The 20,136-nt window shown below is 42.3% G+C and overlaps 1 protein-coding gene across 1 annotated transcript in view; it reads right to left on the bottom strand.

Moving 5' to 3' along the window:
• The window catches only part of LOC148032394 (Transducin/WD40 repeat-like superfamily protein), a 29,211-nt gene extending 11,200 nt beyond the window's left edge, over positions 1-18,011 (bottom strand). The window contains exons 1-5 of the mRNA XM_087683047.1: positions 17,736-18,011; positions 3,683-3,771; positions 3,431-3,537; positions 289-324; positions 106-191 (exon numbers count right to left, since the gene is read on the bottom strand). Of these exons, the coding sequence (XP_087539173.1) occupies positions 106-191; positions 289-324; positions 3,431-3,537; positions 3,683-3,771; positions 17,736-17,880 (463 nt within the window). The 5' untranslated portion in view covers positions 17,881-18,011. The remainder of the gene's footprint in view (positions 1-105; positions 192-288; positions 325-3,430; positions 3,538-3,682; positions 3,772-17,735) is intronic.
• Between the last annotated feature and the right edge of the window lie 2,125 nt (positions 18,012-20,136).

Below are 20,136 nucleotides of genomic sequence, written 5' to 3'. Positions count from 1 at the left end.
TTCACATTCTATTATAACTGTAAATATGAAAAAGCAACCAGCTGCTTTTTGAACAGGAAAAACTTATTTTAAACACACCACATATACAGATATAAGACTTTGAACCTGGTGAGGAAATTGTTGCTAGAGAAGTTATTGCATCAGTGTGACCTTCCAACACTTGTGCACAGGATCCATCAGCATTCCAGATCCTGGGTGAATATGACAACAAATAGTCAGAAAAAAAATTCAAATGCCAAAGTAACCAGATGCAATGATCACATTATTGCCCTAACTAATGGTGAGTACCTTACTAAGCTGTCATAAGATCCCGTTGAGATATAACTGCAAAGGCATCCACAACACTTAGAACAAGACATCACAGTTATAAAGGAAATGGTGACTGTATAATCTCCTTAACAATGACAAAATGTATTATGAAAAATTTTAAAATATGTTGCTATTTCAAAGCATGTCCAAAATACTTCACAGCCTTGTTTCTAATTGAAGAGAAAAGAATGGATAGGAAACAAGAGGTCATTTGCTTAAGAATCTTTTCTTACTTGTTTTGTGGTGACAGTTTACTCTTTTTCAATTTGTGTGCATGAGTGCAGCAGCAAACTTTCAAAGAAGGGTAAATCTAGCCCTAGTGGGGGAAGGAGCCCTCAGCTTTCTAACATGGAGGCAGAGCAAGTGTAGGTCAGACCCCAGGTATAGAAGTTACTATCCTTCAACCATCCCCCGTGCTTACGAGCACAGCTCTCTATCAGCACCTCTTAAGCCATCATCATAGAGCTTCTCACGACCATGTAGAATTCAGTAAGAAGACAAGTGCTTTCAAACCCTGAGTAGAATTGTTTGACTCACATTAAGCTCATCTGTGATTTTTAAAAATTTATATCATAATGTTAAGTAACAAAAAAAGCTGCATCTTTTTTGTAAAATTTGCCAAAATCTGGGAGATATTGGACACAGTGTTCCTGTATTGTGATAAAATAACCTAGTCCATTGAGGATCTCGAGGCCTTCAAGAAGGCCCTCGACAAGTCTAAAACCTCCATGAAGGATGCTTGGGGAGAGAACAATTTCACATACTACATGGTAAGGAAGTTCCTTTGACTTCTTTTTTTTTAACTTCCAAAATAACAAGAAAGAAAATATGAGGCTTTAGTGACACTTGCAAAAGGGGTCACTACCAAGCAATATGGGGCCCTACCTCTCTAAGAGTGGTGCCCTTTTTGCTTTGTTGTGACCCTCCCTAGAACTTACTACTTAGCACTTAACTAATTCCATCCCTTTTCTAATGCACATCATATTATTTATGGCCACGTCCCCTGGTTTGTGAAGCAGTATGGGAGTTTGTCAATTTGGTCCATCCAAGGAATGGAGAAGTCTCATTACCAAGCAAGGACCAAATACTGTAGGCATACAAGACACAATGGTGGTGCACAAAAGGTTAAAAATCTATCGGAATTTTTCCAATGGTTTTACATATTAATTTGGCATAGAACGATGTTAGAAGAAGTACAAAGGATGTCCCAAAACTCAAACAATTATCTTGCATTAAAAAGATCAAAATAAAAGAGACAAGAAGCATACAATAACTCATGTGCAACTGCTGGACCTTAGATCCAGCATCAATGCTTCTCATGCAGGGTCTGCCATAGAAGGTCAATCTTTTAAGTTTGAAGCATGGGGTGGGGTACATTTTCCTTTTTGGGGGTAATCACTTTATTGGCCCCTTTACCCTACCAAGTATGATATTTCTCTTACTCTGGAGTCCTTGCCTTTCTTTTTAAACACATACCCCATGTTGTTTCAATCGCCTCCAATATTGGCATTTGAATTTTGATGAGAGGCCTACCTTTCAAGCCTTGATGATGATGTCAAGTTCTCTTTGGGACAATAGTTTTTCTCCAGACACATGGCAAGGGTGGAATCTCACAACACATTTCATGCTTCATGAGGAGAGTCCTCTTGTCTTCACCATTAGGCACACCCATAAGATTGGTGAGTTGTTGGTGGATAACTGCACAAATCTTTGAGAGAGAACTACTAAATACTTCTTCACTTTCTTTATTTCATAAAATTTCTAATTCAAGAACAGTTTTCAGTTGGGATATTTTTTCAAAGATGCCTTCCAAGGTGTCCTATTTTTGTATGCAACCAACATGAAATCGAGGCCAATAATTGAAATCGCCTTTTGATTTCTTTGCTTCCAATGGTGAGCAAAATAGGGCCATAAATAGAAGTGAAGAAGATTTCTTGAAAATGGTGTTAATGCAGCATGTAAACACACCCCTAAGGTGAAGAAGATGGCAGAGTGTGAATGAACCTCTGCACACACAGTCCACGACTGCCAATTATAGTAACTAGAAGCCAGATAATAGGATAAGAGTCTGTGCACATGTACAGGATGGCAAAATCAGCACAGTGAGGTCACCTGACAAAGGAAAGCACAGCATGGCAACTGCACAGCGCACCAGGGTCTTTGAGTAACTATGAAAATGTCTTGCTAGTGACAGCTGCAGTAGCAGGCAGAATATCAATGACAGTTGACATGGAGGAAGGTCAACAGAGTATCTCCTGCTGTGGGAAGGTTGTTGGAGAGGAGCTGACAAAGAAACTCTCCAAACGCTGCTGCTGGTAGAACCAGCAGCAGGCAGGTTTATATCTCTGAGGCACAAGTGGGGGAGCAGCACAGTGAATATTTGGTTTTCCCTCTGTCATAGCAAGGTACCATGGGAACACTTGTTCATGCAGATTTGGTGGTGCTGTAACAGGAGCTGGTGGCTCTGATACCTCACAAAGAAACTGGAAATGCAAAGCATCTTTTCAGCATTCTTATAAAGAGTACTGAAAGGAGTGTACTAAGTACACTTGCAGGTTAAGCACAGGCAGAAAAATGAACTTTTGATATTAAGATGGAAAATTAGAAAACATCTAGAGTGGTGACAACTTTAACATGACACTTGAATCAGGTAGGTAACAATGTGCACGGTCCATTCACCGATTGAACAGTCAATTTAAAATAAAGACAAAAGCTCTGATGGGTAATTACAGCTTACAAGACCTGATAATCATATAACACCAGAAAGGCTACTCTGCACTATTTACTAAATCTCTGATGTCCAAGTTTAAATGACTACAGCATACTTTCTTTGAGCGCAACTTGAGAACAATGTTTAAATGTCAATACAGCACACTTCTTTGGAATGCAACTTGAAAATGTGTCAAAGTTCTTAAAGGGTATGATAAAGTCTCACATGCATACTTTCTCTGAGCGCAATTTCAAAGGTGTGTCAAAGCTCTTAAGGGCATGAAAGTTCTTAAAGGGCACAACATGAAAATAAGCTGGTTCACTGAAAATTTCATTAGGCAGGCAGGGAAAAGAAACATGTATTCTAATATAGTGTGACATAAGTTTCAATCAGCTACGAGCTGACTCTGACCTTGGATGGGAACCAACAACTGCACTGACCCAATCATTGTGTTCCCGTGGCTTCTCTTTTTCTGGAGGAGAAATTGCATACGCATATTCTATATTCACAATGGATTCCTATTTAGACAAGGAAACACATTGTTCCAAAAGGTTAAGAAGTTTATGAATTAAGAGCTCTGAGAATTTGCACATGTTTCTAATGTAAAGTGGACTAATCAAGATGACTTATTGCTAAGCAAATGTATGAACAGATAAAACATACAGCAGATATATTCCTTGCAAGTAGAAACTGCTCCAAAGATGTTCTGAGCAGCTCATCATCAACAAGAAAGTCAAAAGGTTGTGGTTTTTCTGCAAAGCCAGAGAAAAAAAGATATAAATTGCATCTCTTCCAGTAAACAAGTTGCTATTTACATGAGATATGGTTACAATCAAGCAAGTACCTGCACAGACTTGTACATTATTTATATCAGAAAATACAATTCAGACATATATAATAAAATGTGTTTAAGTAACAATAATACCACATTATCATCCAGGAAACTCTCATTACTCTGCTCTAGACTATCACCCATTCTGTATGGTAGCCGATCTAAGAATTGGTACATAACCTTTTAGTATTCAACTGAACCAAATACCATCCATTACCTTAACCCATGCTGGATAATTAAGAGGACTGGCCATCGGAGGAACCAACTCTACCTCACAACGGACCGTAACCATAGCAGCCAGAAACGTCATAAACATTTAGAAATGAAACGTTAGAAATGCCTTTCATAAGTTTATTTCAAGAGAGGGTAAAATAAGAAACGCAGATTTTTTTTAATAGGGATTTTTAAATAGTTTTAACTAGGGAAAGTGGTTTTAAACTTGTATGGAACAAAGAAAGGCTAATCAAGCTTGAGTGATAATACATGAGAGTCAATTGAGAATAATACGTTACATATCCATGATCCATTATTGACTTATGTCAAAGTTAGTCTTTGGCTAAGCTATACTATGGTTCAGACCTCAAACATTATGATTCATACATGTCATACAAAGAAAATTGAAATAAACATGTAAAAAGGTCATGTACAATATAGACTGAGTCAAGTTGCAACATCATGATTCTCATTCCAAAACAAACCAACAAAATGTCAAAATCCAAAATGAATCATAATATATCGTAAATAACTCGTAAATGAGACTAAAGTCGTATAATAATCAACTCTCAAGACAAGAATAGAATCTAGATACTAGGTTAAGAGAGTCCAATAGCTAAACGAAATCCCATAAAAGTACGTCTATCATCCAAAATCTTGAGTCCTCACGAGTTATCACTCATCATCATGATCATGTTTAACACTGGTTTTGGCAGTGTTTATCAGAAAACCCATGTTTTTGGGTCCCCTCTCCCAAAAAAAAACCAAAAAAACCCATGTTTTTTACTGTCAAAAACGTTTCTTATTTTAAGAAACGTTTCGTAAGTTTTAAACTCAAAGAAACACATTTCTTTGCTGCTATGACCGTAACCTAAAACAATCTAGCCATGCTCACATTTTACCCTTAGGGCCAGCGAGTGCATCATACTAACAAACTATTAAACTGATCCCACACTTGGTTCATATAAAGTGTGAAAGAAGGGGAAGGAAGCATTGAAACCCCCTTCCTATTAGAGATCATAGCCTGTCCGGACTGCACAGTCCAGTCAGACTGTACAGTCGGACTGCCATGGGGCAGTCTGACTGACTGCAGTACAGTCGGCGACCTGCATTTTCTGGCGCCCAGATTTTTGGCTATTTATAGCCGAGTTTTCAGTCTTCTGCCCACATTCTTCTGCTCGCAGATTACAGGCTGGTGGCTCGCACAGATTCAGTCTCTGTTCGCAGATTTCAGACAAGAGACAGTGCAAACTGCAGCGGACTTCGAGGTGAACAGCAGGTTGCATCGTCGAGGTGGAGACACGCAGTCCAGTGAACCGCGCCCGTGTATATATCTGCATATCTTTGTATACAATACACTTTATACAGCAGATCTTCATCTTCCACTGTCTCTTTCTCTCCTCTCTCTCTGCGTTCTCTCTCTCTCAGTCCTACGCTTCCGCACCGCTGCACTCTGACATGGTATCAGAGCAGTGTTAAAGGGTTGACTGAGTGCAGAACCAACCTGAAGAGGAGTTTCTATCGCGACACAAGGCTGTGTTTTCAGCGTTTGAGGGCAGGTAGGAGGGCTGCGCCTCGGAACAAGGCTGAAGCGAGCGTGGGCGCGCGGGAAAGGAGTTTAGGTGGTGGATTTGCTGCTGTTTACTGCTGTTTGACGAGGAGGAAGTTTGAGTTTTCAGTTTTCAAGTGCAGGTTTTGCTTTTTCATCACCTCCGGCGGGTGAAGAAGTTTGGGGACGCGGAAGAGCCCTAGCAGGCTGAGTTTTCACAGTCAGAGGGGGCTGCTTTTGCATTTGTGAAGGCATTACAGGTGAAGATGTCTACAGAGATTGACTTGGAGTTCCAGACGATTATGGACCGGAAGGTGCCTGTCTTACCAGCTCTTCCCGCAGATCAGAAGCTCGATGGCGACAACTACCGCATCTGGCGTGCGATGATGTTGGCCATCCTTGAGTCCTACGATTTGGCAAAGCTTGTACAGGAGGAGATCAACCGGCCCTCGGTGAGAGATGAGTCCAAACTCTCTTCCGATGCTTGTGCGGAGTTGGCCAAGGCACAGTCTCACTGGGACAAAATGAATGCCAAGATTCGTTCCTTTCTTTTTCTGTCTTGTACTACAGCCGTGATAGCTCACATCGAGCACTTGACGGTGGCTCGAGAGATATGGCTGGAGCTTGATCAGATGTATAACCGGATGACCCTTATAAAGCGGGTTTCTTTGGAGGTTCAGATGCGGACCTTGTTCGTGAACAAGTCTTCTTCGTTGCGGGAGCACATCAACAAGCTTAGACAGCTTCAAATGCAGGTTCAGAATGTGAGGAAGCCAATTTCCTCCGAAGACATGGCGATCACACTCTTGTCCCAGTTGCCGCCACGATTTGGTGCTTTCTACTCCGCCCTTATTGCTTCGGGGCGTGAGTCCACTCTTCAGTGGGAAGAGTTGGTTCCGATGATCTTGGACCAAGAGGAACAACTAAAGGGACAGAATGCTTCCAAGTCGGAGGCACTGACAGGTCAAGCTTCTCAGAAGAAGGGGAAGGACCAAAAGAAGAAGAAGGGGGATAACAAGTCAAAGAAGGACAAGGACAAGGACAAAGAATCCACATGCCATATTTGTGGAAAGACTGGCCATTGGAAGAAGAACTGCCCTGACAAAGACAAGAAGGACACCAATAAGAAGGATATGAAGGATTCTAGAGCGGTGGCTGCACCCTCATCAGCTGCATTTCTTCATCTAGCTGTCATTGAGGACTCTACACCGAATGCTTCTGATGCTGCGATGACGGCTCCCCAGGCTCGAGAGTGGATCGTTGTCAGTGGTGCCTCCCGGCACATGACTCCTTCATCAGATGGTGTTGCCCAGTTGTGACCCTCGCGTGGGCAGATTTCTCATTGGAGATAGCTCTTCCGTGTCTATTGCAAGACGGGGTGAGATGCAGCTTATTCCAGATGGACGCGGCGGTATCCATACCTCAGAGGTCTTGCATGTACCAGGTTTAGGATATCATCTTCTGTCAGTCCATAAGATTTGCTCCCTTGGCCTTTTGGTGGAGTTTGACATTGATTCGGTGCGTATCCTTGATCATGCATCTCGGAAGGTTCTCTCATCCGGATATGAGGAGAACTGCATCTATAAATTGAAGTCTTCCACCGCCCTCTCTACTCTTCTTCTTACCTCTCGGACACAGTCAAAGTTATGGCATGCTCGGTTTGGTCACCTCAACTATGATTATCTTCGGAGGGCGTCACATGGACAGCTTGTTCGAGGGTTGCCGGACATAGTGGTGAGCCAGCAACCATGTGTCTCCTGCATTCGTGGGAAACAACATAGAGATGCCATTCCCCACAAAGCTTCGTGGCGGTCTACTTCACCGATGGAGCTTGTATCTACGGATCTTTATGGCCCTATGAGGAACGAGTCCTTGCGTGGGAGCTCATACTTCATGCTGATCATAGATGACTACAGCAGGATGACATGGGCCTATTTTTTGGCATTGAAGTCAGAAGCTTTCTCCCACTTCAAGGATTGGCTTCTCTTTTAGGAGAACCGATCAGGCCGGAGATTGAAGACCTTGCGATCCAACAAGGGTGGTGAATTTGTTTCTAATGAGTTTGCTCGTTTTTGTGCAGATAAAGGTATTCACTAGGAGTTTGCTAATACCAACACTCCTCAAGAAAATGGCATTCTTGAACGGAAAAACCGCAGTGTGATCGAGATGGCGCGCACCATGATGGAGCACCGACAAACACCTCAGTTTCTGTGGGCCGAGGCTGTGGCTACTGCAGTCCACATCCTTAATCGATCCCCTACTTCGGCCGTTGATGGGATGACACCTTTTGAGGCTTACTTTGGGACTAAGCCCGATGTTTCTTATTTTAGGGTCGTTGGGTGTGATGCCTATGTTCACATTCCCAAGGCTCATCATGATAAATTTGAAGCAGCTTCCCGAAGACAGGTATTTATTGGCTACAGCTCCCAGTCCCAAGGCTATCGTTTGTATGATCCCGTCAAGCGGGATGTGTACACCAGTCGAGATGTTCGGTTTGTGGAGGTTCTGGCCATACTAGCGAGTGAGAAGCATCCCGTTCTTGGAGATCAAGGGGAGAGTTGGGCTCCCGCTACAGTTCCTTTGGAGCCCGCGCCTTTTGATTCTGATTCTGTTTCTGACACAGAGTCTACTATTCCACCGGTCACCCCCAAGGAGTTACCACGGATGGATATCCCAGAGTCTTCAGCTGATGGAGAGAGACGAGGGGAGGTCCGGCCTCCTCGTTGGGCCCGTGACACACTCCGTGATTCAGGGATCGAGGGGGTCCCTGAGGAGTGGGGACCGTAGGATGGTCCGCAACGGTCATGGAGGCACCAGGCACATTCTATGGAGCTTGTTTGCTCTAGCTATTGTTTGATGACCCGTGTTATGCAGGATCGAGAGCCCACCTCCGTGAAGGAGGCTTTACAGTCTGCACCATGGAAGAAAGCTATGGAAGCCGAGTTGGAGGCTATTGAGAGGAATGGCACTTGGTCACTTGTGCCACGCCCCCCGTATAAGAAGGTGATTGGCATCAAATGGGTCTTCAAGACCAAGTACCTTAGCGATGGTTCTTTGGACAAGCACAAGGCTCGCCTTGTTGCTAAAGGTTTTGCACAACGCCTAGGGATTGATTGTCATGATACTTTTGCCCCCACTACTCGTATGGCGACTATTCGAGCTGTTCTTGCCTTGGCTGGCCATAGGAGATGGCCTGTCTACCAGTTGGATGTGAAGTCGGCCTTCCTCAATGGTGATTTGAAGGAGGAGATCTATGTCGAGCAGCCTCCTGGCTTTGGATCTTTAGATGGGAAAGTCTACAGGTTGAAGAAGGCCTTATATGGCCTCAAGCAGGCTCCACGTGCATGGAACGAGAAGATTGATTCGTTCCTTCAGTCACAATTGGGATGTCGGCGTTCTAAGGCCGATCCGCAGCTTTATGTACACACTTCCGAGGATGGTTGTGTGCTTTTTGTGTTGTATGTTGATGATTTGATTGTCACAAGTGATCATCCAAGAGACGAAGGCAGCTTTACATCGGATGTTCGAGATGACGGACTTGGGTCTACTCCATTTCTTTTTGGGCCATGAGATTTATCAGTCTCAAAGGGGGATCTTCATCTCTCAGCAGAGATACGTACAGAAGCTCTTGGTTTCTTTTGCGATGGAGGATTGTCGGACCCTTTCTACTCCTATGGATCCGAACTGGAAGGCCACTTCCCATTCAGCTTCTCCCATGGCGGATGCTTCCCGCTATCGTCAGTTGATTGGACCATTGATTTTGCTCCTAAACACTCGTGTTGATCCTTGTTTTGCTGTTGGGCTCTTGGCAAGGTTTATGAGTGAACCTCAGACGGTGCATTGGCAGGCTGCTCAGAGGATACTTCGGTATTTGAGGGGGACGTTTAATTTAGGGATTCATTATCCCGCAGGCACAGGTGGTTCCAATCTTGTTCTTGCAGGTTGGAGCGACTCCGATTGGGCCGGTGATGTGGATCACATATAATCTACTGCAGGTTACTGTAGTACAGTCGGCTGCATTTAATGCAGCTGACCTGCATTTTCTAGCGCCCAAATTTTTGGCTATTTATAGCCAAGTTTTCAATCTTCTACCCACATTCTTCTACTCACAGATTACAGGCTGGTGGCTCGCGCAGATTCCGTCTCTGTTCGCAGATTTCAGACAGGAGACAGTGCAGACTGCAACGGACTTCGAGGTGAACAGCAGGTTGCATCGTCGAGGTGGAGACACGCAGTCCAGCGCACTGCGCCCGTGTATATATCTGCATATCTTTGTATACACCACACTTTATACAGCAGATCTTCATCTTCCACTGTCTCTTTCTCTCTTCTCTCTCTGCATTCTCTCTCTCTCAGTCCTACGCTTCCACACTGCTGCACTCTGACACTTCCATGGCGCAATCACACATCATTCTCCTAAAATAAGATTAGCTCAAGTTCTAAAACCTACCAAACATTCTATGAGTTCAAATGGAATAGCCAACTAACAAATTGGATCCACTTGTCCGTAGGATGGAGCCATTTGGACCATGTGGACCTCCATCCACCCACTCACCCAAAAAGCTTTAGTTATATAAGCACTTTAGTTATCAAAGCACTCCATGCTACCACAATGTTTTGACATATACAAATAGCTTCCTAAATCAATTTCGCAAGGTTTGTTACACAACTTACTGAAACCGAAAAGGGACCATAAGCATAGCTCTCCTTGTGTGTACCCCCCAAACATCCCACTCCAAAGTAGCTAGGGCAACGTGTTTTCTTGCTGATTTCAAGACTATTTTCACCCTTGCTGATCAAGCAACTACTGCTCCAACCAAACAACCTATTCTACCTGCATTTTTTTGCTGATGTCAACATCCGTATAGCCTGTGTGTCCGTTTCAAGTTTCAACCTGTGTTTTGGTACCTCTGCATCTCCTCCTAACAAGGCGCTTGCATTATCACGCCGTTTTTACTGTTGCTGGCAGTTTTTGCCTGATTTTTTGACTTTTTGCAACAACTTTGTCTTATTTTGCTTAAATTTTGGGTTATATTGTATATGAACTATTGCTTTTTGAAGTCTGTGTGTGCTTGTGTTTTGACTGTGTTCCCTCTCCAAATCCCTTCTTTTCTCCACTTCTCTTCTAAATCCTCTACAGATGGCTCCTCCATGCACATCCACTGATGACAAGCTCCATGGACCTAATTATCACATGTGGAGTGCAATGATAAAGGCATGGTTCATCCAGAAGCAGTTATGGTACATGGTTTGCAAAGCTATTGCACGTCCTCATTGGCCTTCTCCTATTCCAATTGATTTTGATGAAGACAACCTTGAGGAAGCAATGCTTACATGGGATTCAAATGATGCCCGTGCTTACTCAACATTACTTCGGTGTATTTCCAAAGAAGTCCTTCCGACGGTCACCTCTTGCAGGACAGCTTCAGATGTATGGTGAAGTTGCAGCTGATGTATGAGACTCCTTCCACCATGAGGGTTGTTACTCTCTATGGCCAGCTCCAGCAACTGAAGTTTGAACCCAAAGATACGATCCAATCATTCCTACTTCGAGTCACCCAGATCCAAGACCAGCTTCAAACTATGCAGTTTGCCCTATCAGAGGCACATCTTGTTAGTACGGTACTCTACAAGCTTCCTTTGAAGTTTGATGGAGTGGCGAATGCTTTACGGGCACAAACATCTACGACTCCTGTCATTTTTCTTCATATGTCCTTGATGATACTTGAGCATGAGGTGACTTTGCGACTATAGGGGAGACTTCCCTCACACTATGGAGGTTCAGGTGAGGCTCTTGCAGCTTCAGATAGGGGTTCGAAGACAAAGAAGTCAAAGGCCCAGTGTTACCACTGTGGCAAGAAAGGTCATTTGCGAAAGGACTGCAAAGAGTTAGCGGCTTCCAAGCAAAAAAAGGAGCAAAAGACGAAGTGGGATGCAGACTCCTTCAACGAGTCATCATCTGCCTCAGATCCTCTGGCGGCCAAGGTGAAGTAGTCCAAGGCGCGGAAGGGATCCTCTCCTTCGGATCATGGAAAGGGCTTGGTGGCCCCTTCCTTAGCTGCTTTCTAGTGGTGGTGGTGATGAGGTCATCCCTCACGACTCTCTAGTGCTAGAGAGGGAGTGTAAGAGGGTGGTGAGATGGGGCAGCCGTGCCTCATCTAATTTCTAAACAAATGCACAGGATCCACAGAGGGACGTCCTTGATACATCGACTGAAGTCTAGCAAGTTCCAATCCTATAGCTAGGATTGGCATCCAAATTCATGATGGGCCGGTTATTTAACAAAGAGCAGGTGGCTTTCGTCTAGAGCTCATATGAGGGGACACTTTGGCAGTTTGGCCAAAGGAGGGGAATTCATGGTCATTTATGCATTGCGACACTGGTGACAAGATGGTCACGCATGCTACATCAAAGGCATCATTGGCGGACATAAGAGCTGCTATGATTCTTCACTATTTTCACGAGCTGGTACGATCGACATCAAAATCAGGTTCTCTCCGAGACACCTTGCTGGTGGCTTGCGTACCCACTACTTGGGTATCCATAGTTCTACTCTGATAGACATTGTTGTATGTACTATGATGTGACATTATCATTATATATTGTATTGTATCAAATCACCCATGATCTAAGAGAGAGTATTAGCAAATTAGTCAGTTCATGGTTGAGTCTGTGCATGTGGTACAGCAGGCTGGGCACCATAGATATTTTAAGCATTTTATTTGTCACCATTTATTGTGATTTGGCATTATTTGCAGCCAATCGACCAGCATTTAATGCTGGCCAACCAATCATATTTTATGGCATTTATTTGGCCTATATATTCTCAGGCTCCCTCCTCCACATTCATTTATGACCTGATAGTTCTTGGAGAGAGGGAGCAGATACCAATGCCCCACAGCCGGTGACTCACATAGCTTCTGTACTGTCTCATGTCTTGGTATATGGATTCCATTTCCCAAGCATACATCTGAGTTCTCATATGTATTGTGTTATTTCTTTCCCTTTCTTTTTGTCTTGTGTTCAGCAAATTATTTCAGCACATGTTTATGCTTCCATTGCTACACCACTTCTGACACCATCATGATACAATACACTCTCCAACTCATTACCTCTGCCTTGATCCTCAAGACACCAAAGTTTAAGGTTCAATATTCACTCACTGCATAGTGTGTCTCCTATATGAGCATTGTATTATTCACATTCATTCATTCCAAATTATTCATAGCGTTCATTGTCTTTGAGTTGCCCTAAACCTGGCTATGTTCTGTTACATTTTGTGTTTTGTAGTACAATTGTATTTTTATTTTCTGCATTAGGGCATTTCTTTACATGTTATCAAAGCTAGGTACTCTCCAAAGAAACCTAGGCCTTTCATCTAAAAGCTCACCGCAGAAGCTAGAACATTAGAAGGGCAAGATGGCTTTAAACACTATATCACCGCTTCATTCTCCCGAGCCAAATCCGTCATTGTGCTCTACCTTGCATCAAGAGTAGACCACCACTGTGATGCATTCCCTTTCAAGAAAGTGGCTACCTTTTGAATCTTTGAGGACTCCGTGAAGTTCCCCCCCGAAAATACCTTTTGAATCTTCGAGGACTCGGTGAAGTTCCCCCACCGAATAGGCTGCATCAAACTATTGAATGAATGTCAAAGCTTTCAGCCTATCTTGTGCACCACTGAAGGACTCAAACTTCACTGCTTTTCCACCCTCATCATAATCTTTTGCTACCCCTTTGGGTGTCAACTTATCATACACTGGCTGTTCCAAAAAGGGTGCATTTGCTGAATATACATCAAAATCAATGCTAAACGAAGCATTTGTATGACTAGCATTCATTCCTTGAACCCCATAAGCATTCAGGGGTGTAGATGCAGTACCGAACATGCTACTTTGTGCCCCAAGCATTAAGCCAATGCTACTATATATAGGGTTTTGCATATTATTCCAACCATACCCAAATACATTGGACCTTACATACCATGCATTGGTTGTTGAATACCATAGGGATTTGTGCCATACATTCCCCTATGCGATGCATGCCCGGCTATCCAAAATACATTGGATTGGCACTTCTGTGATAGCCTTGCATTTGTATTCCTTGCCTCGTAGGCACCAACTATTTTGTTTCATTAGTATCTTTGGGAGCTTCAAATGAAGGGTTTGGCATTATCTTCAGTGCATCTTGTTATCCCGAAGCTATAGACAATGTCTTCTTCTTCTTCTTACCTTTGTTGTCCTTCTTCGGAGCATTCCAAAATCGAGTAAATTTAGGATCATTTGCCAATTCAATAAAGAGATTTGCTACTGTCCTCATCCGATTTTTGAACTCATCATCAAATTCCTCTTCACTTTGCTGGTCATCAGCCTCCTTATGCTCCGAAGGCCCTGCATCTTACCCAACAACATTTTCAACTTCTTGTCCATGGTCTAAGCCTTGTCCAAGGTCATGCATTGCATTTCCTTCATTCCCATATGAATGTTCACACTGAGAAGCATCATCACTGCTTGAGTCCATCTCACTATCTGAAGACATATTGCTGTAATTTCTCAGTTGAGTGTAAAAATCAGCACTAGCACAAAGCTTTGGCTTGCAATCAAATGCCTCGAACCCACCAAATCAAGGGATTGAGTAGTATCCCAACAATGGAATCATGAAACCAACCTTCCTTCTGTGGATGGGTGGTAATTACCTAACTACAACTTAGTTACAGCAACAACATTTATTACAAAATTGAGAAATGCAAATTAACTTACAATCTTGGACAATGGACACCCTATTGGCCCCAAAACTGGAGCCCCTTTCGATATTTCTTTAACTTAATTGAAGAAGAAGTTAATGTACAATGGGATTTTCCAAATCCCTTTCAGTAGTCCAACTCTCCCTGCTATCCAAAATGACTAGCAAGTCTTCAATCTGATTTGCCCCTTGATTCGGGCAGTCAATTGGCCTTCAGCCACATTGATGGAGATGGAAAACGCCCCAAATTCATTGATTTGCTAGTCCCTCCACTTGAATTTGACTGAAAATAGCTTCAACCTTGTTGAATCCAAGTCTTGGAGCTTCCAATTTTCGGCACGTTTCATGAAGCTGCTATTGCAAATTAGGGTTTACAGCAAAGAAATCTGAAATTTCTCAGCCTTTGGTGATCTCAATACTGTAATCTTCGAAGCAAGGCTATGGAAAGGCTAGGAGAAGAGAGAGAATACTAAGGAGAGAGAAAATTCAAACACTCTTCGCAAAGAAAATCAATCATTTACTGCTACTGCCCTGTCTCAACAGGTTGTAGATGCAAAGAACTGAAGAAAATCAGTCATTTTCTGTTGCTACCCTATCTCAACACCTTATAGATATTGTCACCTATTGTTGATTGGTCTTATCCTGCCCTTGGCTGCCCTAGAAGGTCCTCCAATGGCTACAAATCAGACTAGCAACATCTCCCTCTCTTTTGCAAGCTGAATGCACTAAAATGCCTCTCTCTAACCTCTAAAGACGTTTTCAGTCTTGCACAAGTATTTTTGACAAGTAGCAACCTTTCCAAACAGCTTTTCCAACATTATCCATAGTTAAATATTAATTTTTAATATCTAAATACTGAAAATTAATCTAATAATTATTTCAGTGTCCAAAAAAATAATCTGACTGGCCAATAATTAAATTGGCTAGACAACTTCCATTCTCGAGTATCTCTACACCATCCTTTACCATCAGATTGGCGTTAGGCACCATTAAATACCACTTCTCTAATGTTACCAAACTAACACTTATGGCCAAATGGATGACCTAAGCCAACAACTGGCACCAAATATAACCAAATACCTGTGCAGCATTACTTATGGCAACTTTTGCCTTTTACATCCCAAGATTTCCTTAGCTCTTTGGCCCGTAAATTTACTCTAACCCCAATTACACCTCACATGTGCAACATTTACTTAACCATGTGATTAAAAATTAATCCACATGTTAAGTGAGGTCTCAAAAATACATGTCCTCATGACAACTAGTGAGTCCAATCAATGCTATGGTTGACTATACACTCTCTCCATTTATCTACTTTCCTTTATCTTCTTATCCTATCATATCCCAATGGCACCTCCCTTGCTACTCTATCGATGATAAACTTCATGATCCTAGCTATTATGAAAGCATGGTTTGTGCAAAGTGATTATGGTATGTGGTCTTGCGGGGCCTCAGACTCCGACTCTTCCAAATGATTGGGACCGTGAAAACTATGAGGAAGTTATGCTTGCATGGAATACGAATAATGCTCATGCGTATTCCACTTTTCTCTAATGCATTTCTAAAGAAGTTCTACTAGCAATCACCTCTTGCACGACAACTTCAAAGGTGTACAAGGCTCCCTCAACCATGTGTGCAATGGCCCTCTATGGTCAACTCCAACAGATTGAGCCAGGATTGATATCCAAGTTCATATTGAATTGTTTTCTAATGGACAGTGCAATTGGCTCCTAGTTTGAGCTCACATAAGGGACACTTTGGTGGCCTTGCCAAAGATAAAGACTCCATGGTCACGCTTTCTTAGAGGCATTGCTAACAAGATGGTCACATACGCTACTGCCAAGTATTGTTTGACAAATGTAGAGAGCTACTATGATTCTTCTCTGTTTTTAGAAGCTCGTAAGATCAACATCAATAGCAAATTCTCTCCAAGCATTGTTTGACAAATATAGAGAGCTACTATGATTCTTCTCTGTTTTTAGAAGCTCGTAAGATCAACATCAATAGCAAATTCTCTCCAATGTACCTTGGTGGTGGCTTGATCACCCACTACTTGGGTATCCATGGTCTTCTTCTAATGGTTCTTGTTTTATGTACTATGATGAGTCATTCTCATTGTATTGTATCAGATCACCCATGATCTAAGAGAGGGTGTAGCAAATTAGTCAACTCATAAATGAATCTAGGTGTACTTTAGTATGCTAGGCACAAGAGTTTATTTTGTGCATTTTTTTGACATCTATTTTTGAGGATTTAACCATTATTTTATGGCCGACCAACTTTTATTATTAATTTATTTCTTGACTGACCTGATCCAATTATTGGCATATTTTGTGCTTGTTTCTTTAGTGGCTCCCTCCTCTTAGTCATTCAACACTTACAGATAAACAATAAGGTATTGGCAATATAATTTATTTGGCCATTTTCTACTTGTAAGCTCCATCACTAAGTCAATAGGTGACATTCAAATCTACAACTTAATTTGTTCATTCTAAGTAATGTTGACCACTTTTGCCATGTATGGGCTTTTAGGCTACTTTATTAGTTAGTGGTCACTATACATGATGTGTCTCAAATTGCATCTTCACAAACATATTAGACCCCAGCATAAGTTGGAGAATTCCTCCCAAGTCTTTTGCATGTGAGCTTGTCTCTCACAACCCTCATGGATATCACAAGATTCATACTAGAACCCTTCTAGGTCAAACCCTTTGGCACTGGAACATCAGTCTTGAATGTCCAACCAATAGCTCGATTAATAATTAACTCCTTTTCGAGTCTTCAGCTTCGCAGTTCTTTAATTGGCCACACAACCATTCTTCAATGCAATGGTGCCGAAAACTAAGCATCTCACATGACAACAAAAACCATTTTCATTGGTGACATCTCACTAATCAAGGACAGCAATTGACAAGGCCATCACCTGCAATGATAGGGGAAGGGTGGTCGTCATTTTCCAAATACACTAAGAAAATCTCTTCTTACTGGCATTTAAAATTGTTGATTCAACCAGGTCCCATGGTAAATCTTATCAATTCGAGTCGTGCGTTGTATGCCAGCTAACATAGTTAATCATCGGCATTCAAGCCAAGCATAACATGCCAGCGAACATAATGTGAAGTTCTATTGCATGCAGAATGAAGCCCTTTTTTTCTTTTCAAATAAGAGAAACGATTATAATAATAAGACTTCTCGGAACAAAAATATCCCAAGGCAAACATACAAAGTACAAAGCACCCCTGTGAGGGGCTTCCATATCATGTTCGTAGAGCTTCTATATTATGAAGAATGGAGCTCTATATTTGAAGACTGAGCAAATACACCAAATAATGAGAAGGCAACGAGGAAGCCGGACCAGGAGAAAGGGAAGGGGTGAGTACCACGTCCAAGTAGAGCGTTAATGACCTCGGAGAGACCGTAGCGAGTGAGATGAGCAGGCACAGAGAAGGGCGTGTTAGGCACCCGGTATTCGGCAGGCAACTGAGTAGAGAACCGGACCTGCACTTGCCTCTCCTCCACCTCCATCGCGGCGGCTGCGGCTGCCCCCTCTCTCTCTCTCTCTCTCTCGTTTGTTAAACAAGCATTCCGGTGGGGTTTAAGGATTTCGACAACATCTTACGATCTTTCCGCTCAACGTTTGCCAAGGTCCGGGGGTGCCAAAACGCAAATTCTGTAGGGCTAGTAATCAAACGAATATGCTAAGAATCTTGCTTCGATGTCATTCATTGATTTGTTAAAAAGGGCTCATAAGTGTAGCTACTCCTTGAGAAATTCCCCAAAAATGTTTTTTTAAATTTGGATAAAAGATTTTCGAAATTAAAGATTCAATATTAGACTCACTCAATTCCTCTTAGGCCGGATACACACCGGGCTGTGGACAGCAGGGTAGAAAAAGAGGCGTCCGCTGCCCTACGTGTCAAAAGGCCATTGGGCCCGATTTTTGTGGGTGGTGGACACTTCTGGGCGGGGGATCTTCCCCGTCCCAAAATTCGGGCACGCCCAATCTACAAGACGACAACACTCTCTCCAAAAAGGGGCTTGTGAGGCTGACAAGAATTGAACCCCCACAAATCCCCTCACACCTCCCATTCCTTACCAATGGGCCAACCTCCTTTTCATGATGTTTGATGGGCGTAGTTTACAGTGTAAACATAGTAGTGGACAGCTTGCACTTCCTGTCCGTCTGTGTAACCGGCCTTGTTGTATCCTATAAGGCACTCCACACCTAGTTCCCCCATGATGCTCTATGCGAAGATTTGCACACCACCTTAAGTTTGGCACTTTGCGAAAAACTTTAAAGCAACATTGTTACTATTGGTTAACGCACTTGAAATATTGATGCATGTCTTACGTGGTAATATGATCCATAGCCAGTTGAGTCCCTAAAAAATAAACCATCAGAGACCCCAAAACTATTGTGAAGCACTTGTATTATACCAAGGTAATTGCTAAAGGTTTTGATAACATAAGATGATCGAGTGGCTTGATGATCGTCAACACTTTGTATAAATTATGATTCCTTCTTCAATATGTTTATTGGAGATCTTCAAAGTTATTGAGCCTTTTATTAAGACCCATGCACCTGATGTGCATACCAAGGTTGCCACATCAAGACTCATGGTAGAGGTTAAGAGGAAGCTATGTGTGGTAGGGGACAAAGGGTGGCCTCTGAAAGTAAGTGATTCAATGTGCAAAGCCTTCTACTAAGACAGAGGCAAGCATAATAGCCTTTTGACTTACTTACAAAGCCCTTTGTATTTTAGCCATACACAGTTATAGCAAGTAGCTTATGAGTTAAGCTTTGGGGAGTCAATCTCTCCATGCTCTTGATTGAGGGACAATCAAAGCAACTTCTTTTCAATCTAAGATGCAACTTTGTGTATTTGACATAGGTGAAAGAGAGACTCCAAGGGATTTAAACACTACAAAATTCTTATAAAGAAGCTAAAACAAAGGCTTCTAATATACTTCAAAGCCAAATCACTAATATACTTCTCCTAGCTAAGCCTAAGTGAGACTAGACTAAGGACATGGAGGTGGCCAATTCATATCCATTGTCAACCTTGATGTGCTTGGTAAGGAAGCCTTCAAATATTGTGTCCTAAGAACCAACCTCTCTAACAAATGTTATTACACACACACACACACCCACACCCACTCAAAATTATAATAAAACAAATAATACATATGTATAGTGTATATGTGTGTGTACACACACACACACACACACACACACACACACATTATATGTAACATATAAGCATGTTTAACAAATTTAAGATTATTAACTTTTATATACATGTATATCATATATAATATTGTGTGTGTGTGTGTGTGTGTGTGATACATTATAATAAGAGTGATGGCATAAGTCACGGATGAGGCGCAGACCGCCCATTGAGGGGGATTGATTTTTAAACAAAAATGATTTTAAAAATTTTGAATCATCCCTTTTTCCCTTGTGCTTCATCTTATACTTCTTTTGTGAGGACTTTAGCTATTGTTGTGCCTACAATAGAAATGGGTGGATCGTGGGAGGCTCGTGGGAGGATTGCAATGCCATGTGGCACCCACCTCGACAAGTGTAGGGGGGCTTAACACCTGCCACGTGACTCTCCCAAATGTTTCATTAATAATAGTAAAATATATGCTTGAACATTTAGATATTTGTAAAGAAATCTAAAAATGTTAAATCTCTGATGCCAGGAGGCATATTCCACGGTGGATTCCGTGAGGTTTTACGGTGGATTCCGTAAACTTATATGATCGGGGCTCATACAC

This window comes from Lygodium microphyllum, chromosome 8 (assembly GCF_053477565.2).
Source record: "Lygodium microphyllum isolate KBCC chromosome 8, Lygodium_microphyllum_v1.1.10, whole genome shotgun sequence".
Lineage (NCBI taxonomy): Eukaryota > Viridiplantae > Streptophyta > Polypodiopsida > Schizaeales > Lygodiaceae > Lygodium > Lygodium microphyllum.
This window is presented reverse-complemented; position numbering and strand designations above follow the sequence as displayed.